Below are 9,157 nucleotides of genomic sequence, written 5' to 3' on the forward strand. Positions count from 1 at the left end.
ATTGACAGCAGAAGCTTTAGCTCTAAGTTTCGGCCTATTTCTTGCACAAAAGGTGGGTTGCAATTGTCTCGTCGTTAACTCTCACAACATGGAGGTGATTGAAATAATAAAGAATGTAGGACATTTGGCAGGTGCGTGGCAGCAGTGGTCGATAATTGCTATTCCAAAACTTGTGATTTTCCTCTTGTTAGGTTTGAACATTGTAATAGGGAAGCAAATAAAGTGGTTCATGAAATTGCCGGGCTAGCGAAATTTTCAGTCACTAAGGACTGGTTTGAGGAGTCTATGAGAGACATTGTATATTTACTTATCGACAATGTAATAATTATTTCTAATTAATAAAGTACATGTTTATTTTTTAAAAAAAAATCAACGCTGCATTTTACCCTAGAATATATTGTACAGTATGTTTGTTGATGACCATAGATGCCTGTCCACTTTTGAGCCTGCGCTAGGATAAATCTGAGCCGTTGGTTATCTGAACCCAGAAATGTGTGCGCACTCTGTTCCGTCAGTGTCTCGTCTCAGGCTGGCTTCATTCTCCGTAGTGGACTGGTCCTAGTTGACACCGGCTGGCCCGAGGAGGCTCCAGAGAGCGGATCCACCCCGGCGACGGCGACGGCGACGGCGAGGCACCGCCGGAGAAGACGTCTGCAACATATCTGCACACCATCCACAAGGTCTGACCACCATCCCGCTCCCGCCGCCCCCTTGCACAAAACCCTAGCTAGATCCATCTGTCCAGATGTTTTCCCACTTCCTTTGATTGATGAATGTTCATCTTCCGCTTACTTTTTCTGCGCGCATCTTCCGCTAGCTAGCAATCTGGTAGGTACGGTTGGAATTTTTTTGATTCGTAGGCTAAAACCGGAGTAGATCCAGTGGATTGGTCTGACGCCTAGCGTTGCAGTTTTGGATGGATAATTGACTTGGATTCAGTCTTGGATTAAATTAAATCCAGTGGGTCGGTTTTGAGATAATTTGTAATTTGAGCGCCCCTCTTGAGAAAATAAATCATCTGCAACTGAAACAAGAGAGAGAAAAAAACACATTTGGAAACATCTGGACAGCATTTGAGGGCATCGAAAAGCGGCATATCTGCTGTTAGAGAGCTAGAACTGCACTCGCTCTGAATGAATGTGCTTCACAGAAAACAACAAAATCCAAGTTTTAGCGCTGACTGAAGCGTGACATTTTCCATAACCAAGTTTCTTCTTGTGCTGGCTGCTGCTAGCTTATTCTGAATCAATCTTAACACGCCATGTGACGATTCACCAAAACATAATAAGATCAAATTTGCTATTCGAATAAATTGCATAACAAGTTCGTTTGATTGTCAGGCATATTATATATACTTGATCTCCAAAATATCATTTGCTTATTCCTGCTATTCATCTCGTATTTCTTCACCAGCCTACAGTTCTAAGCTTTTTTTAATTGAAAAATGATTTGCTTGACTTGAAAAGTTTATTGATTGCAGATTTTGTCGTCAGCAGGACATCATGCAGAGCCCCAGCAAATTGTCTGATGTCTCTCTCCCTTGGCCCCATGCGTTCTCCGGACCCCAAGGTTGGGCTGACCTCCCAGATGGCTTGCTTCACTCTGTCGTTTCTCGGCTGGGCTCCTTCCGAGACCTTCTTGGCTTCGCAGCAACATGCCCCTCTTGGCGTGCTGCCTTCTCCTCGTACCCATCCAAATCTATGCTCCGCACAAAATTTCCACCTCTTCTCATCCAGCCCCATGTTCGTGTACAAGGTCCTCTTCTTCCTGCTGCCAATGGTTGCCATCAGCTATACACATGTGTAGTTATCGATCCAGCCAACAAAAAGACCTCCCTTCGCTGCCAGATTCCTGTAGAAACCACGGAGAAGATGATATATATTGGCTCATCCTATGGTAATATCATCTACTTCTGCTACGGATATGTTCACATCGTCGATGTGTTCACTGGTGTGGAGATTTCAACTCCACGTCTCCCATCCAGTGCCAAACGTGAGACATTCTACTTGAACGGCATTCTAACGTCCCCCCTTACATCACCCAACTCGCATCTTCTTGTCAGTACCGAGTTCTCCCTGTTTGATTTGCTTGTTGGAAGTGACTCTTGGTCTCAAGTCCAGCTTCCTCATATGTTGGTAATAGACCAAATCGTGGAGTTCAATGGGCAGGTCATTGTCTCGGATGGCTTCCAGAGGTTCTACACTCTGCAGTTGGCCCCTCAGCTTGGTCTACAAGAGATAACAACCAAGTTCCAGGATAGGAGTGAAGACTGGCGTGGTAAAACATGGCTGGTGGTTTGTGGTGGCATGCTTCTCATGGTCACTGCTTTTCCTTTTAATGAGGTCTACTGCCTCGACATGTCGACCAAGCCAGCAACATGGATGGCTGTGGAGAAGCTAGACAATTGGGCACTCTTTCTAGGGGAGGAAGTTAAGAGCACGCCACTCTCTTGCACGAGCTCGGACCTATTGGGATTGGGGAGCAAGATCTTGTTGTATGCAGGCCTTGACTCTAAGCCATGGAATCTACACCATCTGTGTGGCGGTCCGGATCCCATGCGTGACACACCGCCCGATGCAGGAGACGCGCCGGAACCATGGGGATGGTATTCGCCACTTCCTTGCGCGAGCCTAGAACCATGGTGGGCGACGACTCCGGCGCTTGCTTGCACAAGCTTGGAGCCATGGGAATGGGATTCGCCGGCGCTTCCTTGCACGAGCCCGGAACCATGGTGGGCGGCTCCAGCGCTTGCTTGCACAAGCCCATACGAATGGGGAGGGTGGAACGACACCTCACACTCCAACCGTTGGCATCTACGCAGGCCGCCGCCGTTTTGGCTGTACCCGAGCATGTTCTACTCTGGTGGCCAGTGATCCGGCCTGACCACGTCTTGCCGCACAAGAAACTTGTTGAGATGAGAGGGGGAGTACCTACAGAGAGGAGGGCAGGTGGTGTCTGGTGACTCACACCGGGGCAGGGGGAAGAGGGGCTCCTCTTCTAGGTCAGCACCTCTCATGGGCTTGGGCCCAAGAGACAGATCTTGATGGGCTAGGGCCCATACCGGTTCAACACTCCCCCTCAAGATGGGTGGTAGATATCTATCATCCCCATCTTGTCACACGCCAAGTTACAGTCCTTTGTTCCCAGTCCCTTTGTCAAGCAATTTGCAAACTGCTGCCCAGAGCTGACATGAGTAAGGCTGATGATCCCAGCATCAAGTTTCTCTTTAATGAAGAAGCGATCAATTTCCACATGCTTCGTCCTATCATGTTGAACTGGGTTATTAGCAATGGCTATAGCTGACTGATTGTCACACCACACCCTTAAGGGTCCCTTCCTCAAGAGTTTCAACTCGCATAGTAGGTGCTTCACCCAGAGCATATCACACAACCCTTGAGATAATGCTCTATATTCAGCTTCTGCTGTTGATCTAGACACAACATTCTGTTTCTTGCTTCTCCATGACACCAAATTTCCTCCCACAAACACACAGTAACCTGAAGTTGATCGTCTATCATCTTGACAGCTAGCCCAATCAGAGTCACTATAGCCATCCACCTCAAGATGTCCACTCTTCGCAAACCACAACCCTTTACCCGGAGTCCCCTTCAAGTATCTCAGGATTCTGTGAACAATATCAAGATGCCCTCTCCTTGGTTCATGCATGTATCTGCTCACCACCCCCACGGCATACGTAATGTCAGGCCTGGTATGACACAAGTACAATAACCTCCCAACCAGCTTCTGATAATCTTCCTTATTCACTAGCTCACCTGATTGTGCTGTTACTTGATGATTTTGTTCAATTGGAGTAGGGGCTGCACGACATCCCATCATGCCCATGTCACTCAAAAGATCCAAGGTGTATTTTTGTTGGCACAAAGATATTCCCTTCTCTGTCCGGGCCACTTCTATGGCAAGGAAGTACTTTAGATTTCCTAAGTCTTTTACCTCAAACTCCTTGCTCAGACACCCCTTCACTCTCTTTATTTCCTCCTCATCATCTCCAGTGATGATGATATCATCAACATACACTGCAACAATGGTGATCTTCTTATTAGTGTGTCTATAAAACACCGTGTGGTCACCATTACATTGGCCATACCCCATATTCCAAACAGCTCGTCTGAACCTATCAAACCATGCCCTCGGCGATTGCTTCAGACCATACAAGGATTTCTTCAGCCTGCATACCTTCCCCGTAGTCTGTTCTGTGCCAAAACCTGGCGGTATCTCCATGTATACCTCTTCTTTCAAGTCACCATGTAAGAAGGCATTCTTGACATCTAACTGGTGCAATTTCCACCCAAAGTTTGCAGCACACGAGACCAATACCCGTACCGTGTTCATCTTTGCAACTGGAGCAAATGTGTCATCATAGTCAATTCCATAAGTTTGACTATATCCTCTGGCAACCAATCTAGCCTTATACCGTTCCACCTTGCCCTCAGGATTCTGCTTCACAGTAAAAATCCACATACAACTCACTGCTTTCTTTCCTGCCGGCAATGTGGTTAGCACCCATGTCTTGTTTTTTTTCAATGCTTCTAACTCCTCTATCATCGATTCACGCCACTTCGGATCTTGCTTTGCAGCCTTCCAATCCCTAGGGATAGACACGGTTTGCAGAGAGGCAACAAACGCCTTATATGAAGGTGACAAAGCCTTGTAAGACACAAAATTGCCAATATCAAGGTCATCACAAGCATCATCCTTTGGCAGAGCCTTCCTTGCTACCTCACCCTTCCTTGCCGCTTCACGTGTAGGTTTTCGCAACGCAATGGGCAGCTCCACTGTGTCAGATGAGCTTGCCTCACTGCCTTGCTGCTCCCCCTGCACTCTTGCCTCACTGCCTTGCTGCTCCCCCTGCACTCTTGCCTCCCTGCCTTGCTGCTCCCCCTGCACTCTTGCCTCCCTGCCTTGCTGCTCCCCCTGCACTTGTGGTTGCCGCCGAGAGTACACCAGGGTATTCGTCTGCCATCGATCCCGAACAAGAACCTGGAGAGCACCAATCTTAAGTGTATCGACAGTTGGCTCGACATGAGCCCGCACATCATCATCAGTGATGGTACTAACCGGAATTGTACCCACTATTGGTTGAACCTGAGCCTGCACATCATTATCAGTGTTAATGTCCACAGGATCACCGTGAGTATGAGACACATCCTTCTCCCCCTCTTGACCATCATGCACAGGGTGTAGGTGGTCAAGCTCTGCAAACAACAGACTGAGATCAGTCGGCTCACCATAGAATGGCTCAGACTCCCTGAATGTAACGTCCATACTTACAAACCTGCGTTTTTCAGAGGGACACCAACATTTATACCCCTGCTGACTAGACGAGTATCCCAGAAAGACACACTTCACTGCTCGAGGATCAAGCTTGCCAACAGATGGTCGATGATCACGAACAAAGCAGGTACTGCCAAACAACTTTGGGGGAACAACAAACTTATTATCTCCAATGATCAACTCAGACGGAGATTTCATGCCAAGTATCCTGGAAGGTGTTCGGTTGATCAAGTATGTGGTTGTCATAACTGCATCATCCCACAAGAACTTAGGCACATTCATGGTAAACATCAACGACCGAGCGACCTCAAGAACATGACGATTCTTCCGTTCGGCCACTCCATTCTGAGGGGGGGTGTCCGGACATGAAGTTTGATGAAGAATCCCATGGTCAGCCATGAAAGCCCCAAAAATGTTGTTCACATACTCCGTTCCATTGTCCGTCCTGAGCACCTTGACCTGTACCTGAAACTGGTTCTTTACAAGAGCATGGAAGTTCTGAAAACAGCTAAACACCTCATCCTTGTGACGCATCAAGTAAATCCAAGTCATGCGAGAATAGCAGTCAATAAAGGTAGCAAAATACTTCTTCCCATTCATTGACACCACTGGGCTAGTCCATACATCCGAATGAATAAGCATAAAAGGATATATGCTCCTGAGCCCCTTACTCACATATGAGGCCCGTGTGTGTTTTGCATATTCACAAGCATCACATGTCAGCTTGCCTTTGCCTATTCCACACATAACATCCGGAAATATTCTACTCATCTTATCAAAAGATACATGCCCCATCCTACAATGATGGATCATCGCCTGCTTCTCCTTATCCTCCATGGTCGCAGCACACACCAAGTCCGGTTGCACCTCCTGGTCCATGTACCAGAGCCCCCTACGCCTGGTGCCAGTCCCAACCGTCTGGCTCGTCTGTCGCACCTGAATCAAGCAACCGAACTTGTCAAGGATCACACGACAGTCCATTTGATCAATGAGTGCACTGAAAGAGACCAAATTGACAGGAAAGGCTGGCACATGTAAAACTGACGATAGGGAAATGGTCGGAGTACACTTTACTGTACCAACCCTTATGACTGGTTGTTTTGTGCCATCAGCCGTTTGTATAGTGCCCGTGTGAGAGGGGGGATGCTTAGTGTAAGATTCGAACACACATGAGTTACTAGCAACATGCTTAGATGCTCCAGAGTCAAGAACCCACTCTGGAGCACTCTCATTAGTAGCAAGAGATGCTCTTTCCGGATTACCTTCATCAGTGGAGGCCCAGTGAGCAAAGTCTCCATAGACAACATCATCTACATCTTTGCCTTTGGACGTCCCAGTGTCTCCTGCAACGGCCATGTGAGCCCTCTGACCCCCTGAGTGTCCTGAGTAGCCACCTCTACCTCTAGAAGCCTGGCTCCATGAGGTCTCTGAGTATCCACCTCTGCCTCTAGCACTTCTACCTCTGCCTGCTCCCCCTCTGTTATATCCCCTGCCTCTGCCACGAGTTGGACATTCTCTCTTCCAGTGACCTACCTCCCCATAGATATGACATTTGGTGGGATCTCCCCACTCCATGCGCTCAGTGACTGCAAATGTCGAAGCTGGCACAACCTTCATGTCTGCATGCTCAAGGGATAGGCGCACCTCCTCTTGAGTCATCGCTGCAATAGCCTCAGGAATGGTAGGCAGACTAGGTTGGTGCAACAGGGAAGCCTTCCTGCCATCAAAGCAACCTTTGAGGCCAGCCAAAAATTTCAGCACACACCTGCGTGCCATCCACTTATGCCCTGACTCGATTGAAGCCGCATCATAGAGTTCCAAGGGATCACAGTTATCCTGGTCAGCCCACAGAGCCTGCAGTTCTGCCACGTATGTCATCACTGACATGCCATCATCTTGACGTAGCAACCTAATCTTGTCCTCAATCTGAGCAATGAGCATGACATTGCCCTTGCCAGAGTATTGAGTGGACAGAATCTTCCATATCTCAGCAGGTGAGGATAGCCCCTCCACAGAGCGTCCAATGGAGGGCACCACGGAGTTCAACAACCACACCATAAGTACAGAGTGGATGACCTTCCACCTCTTGCCCTCTGCACTACTCTTGTCCCTTGGTTCTACAACGGTGCCCAACAAATATCCATCAAGCTCCTTCTGCTCCACAGCCCACAAAGCCCTTCTGGACCAGCTCAAATAGTTTGTTGCCCCCTCTAGCTTCATGTCCAGGGGCGACATTTCAAGCTTTTGAGCCACTCCCTGTCGAGGAACGATGGCCCCAGAGTTGGACTCCGCGAGGATCTTAGCGAGCTTCTCCAAAGCCTCGGCAAGACCAGTTGGTTCAGCCATTGTTTGGCGGCATAAGCAGCAACAGCAAAACTCAGCAACACCTCTTCTTCTCTTTCCAACCAGCAGCAGCTCAGCTTCAGCAACACCTCTTCTTCTCTTTCCAACCAGCAGCAGCTCCTCGCAGGAATAAGCTCCAGCACCTCCTCTTCCTTCTCCCCCTCAGCAGCACCAGCAGTAGCAGCAGCAGAGTCAGCAGCAGCAAACACGCAGCCTCCAGGACCACAGCGCCCAGCAGCAGCTCCTCTCCTCTCGATCACTCCCCTTTCTACTCTCCGCTCAGCAGCACCACAGCGCACGCAGGACGCACGCACTCCTTCTCTCCACTGGTGCTCCTCCTCTGCTCCTCTGCCTGCTGCCGCTCAGCACACGCACGCCAACAACCACCCCGAGCAGCTCCTCTTCCTCTGCAGCCGCCCGAGGACGAGGAAGAGCCCGAGCAGGGGCTCTGCCTCCGGTCCAAGAAGCAGCAGCAGCAGCCGCCCGCGCAGCTCTGCCGGGCCGCTCCCCGCGTCTCTCGTGCGTGCAGCTCTCCGCAGCCTCCCGCGCGCGCGCCAGATCCGCCGCCACCTCACCGGACGTCGCCGCCGTCTCCTTAGGCCCCGCCGTCGCTGGCCTCCGATACCATGTTGAGATGAGAGGGGGAGTACCTACAGAGAGGAGGGCAGGTGGTGTCTGGTGACTCACACCGGGGCAGGGGGAAGAGGGGCTCCTCTTCTAGGTCAGCACCACTCATGGGCTTGGGCCCAAGAGACAGATCTTGATGGGCTAGGGCCCATACCGGTTCAACAAAACTTCTTGTGAAATTTACATCCGAGACGCAGCAGGGAGAGGAGACTGATTTCTGCTGCATCATATATGTATGTAATAATAAAGGATGATACCTATATATGGCCTCTGTGTGTCACTAGAGACTGCATCAGATATCTGTTGCAAGTTGATTAGATATGTGTCATGCTATATACAGGCGAACAGCAGGCTTGTTCTATCTGTTGCAAGTTGTGGTTGTGCCTTAACTGGTAGCAGGTTTGTGGTTAATTTGTATGTTGTTTGCAGAAATGAACTGCTATGACGTTTAGTTATTGTGCAATTTGCAAGCTGGGCTGAAAAACGCCTGTTCTGATTTGTGGGGCAAGGTAAGTTGGTCAGGTTGCAATTTTGAATCTCTTTTGAGGTGGTGCACCAACTTCTTCTGAGATTGGTTTTCGCTGCGTGGATAGGAGATTGATGTTCTTTGTGGCATTAGTGGTCTGGAAATTTGGTATGTAGGAGTGTTCCTTTTGCTTTGAAAAAACTATAGATAACCCCCAGAAGTATCCCGTTTGGATCACATAAACCCCCCATGTTTAAAACTGAGTTCTTAATCCCCTGAACTATTCTAAACCAGACATATCACCCCCTGGCATGCACTTAAGTGGTTTGGGATGGTGGTTTTGCATATGTGGCGCCTAGGCTGGGCCCATCGACCGGCCACGTCGGACTGGGCCTGCTGGAAAAGAGAAGGGGGGCGAAGAGGCTGGGT

General features: G+C 49.3%; 1 protein-coding gene across 1 annotated transcript; it reads left to right on the forward strand.

The window, feature by feature from the left end:
- Positions 1 to 524: 524 nt before the first annotated feature.
- Positions 525 to 8,728, forward strand: LOC119325720. The gene is made up of 3 exons (XM_037599454.1): positions 525 to 680; positions 1,481 to 2,902; positions 8,427 to 8,728. The coding sequence occupies exon 2, from the start codon at positions 1,503 to 1,505 to the stop codon at positions 2,871 to 2,873; it is 1,371 nt and encodes a 456-aa protein (XP_037455351.1). The 5' UTR covers positions 525 to 680; positions 1,481 to 1,502; the 3' UTR covers positions 2,874 to 2,902; positions 8,427 to 8,728.
- The last annotated feature ends 429 nt before the right edge of the window (positions 8,729 to 9,157 follow it).

The sequence above is a fragment of the Triticum dicoccoides genome, chromosome 6B (assembly GCF_002162155.2).
Source record: "Triticum dicoccoides isolate Atlit2015 ecotype Zavitan chromosome 6B, WEW_v2.0, whole genome shotgun sequence".
Taxonomy (NCBI): Eukaryota; Viridiplantae; Streptophyta; class Magnoliopsida; order Poales; family Poaceae; genus Triticum; species Triticum dicoccoides.

What these genes read in the sequence shown, in the direction of transcription:
- LOC119325720 (XM_037599454.1), top strand. Translation starts at nt 1,503, where the DNA reads ATGCAGAGCCCCAGCAAATTGTCTGATGTCTCTCTCCCTTGGCCCCAT.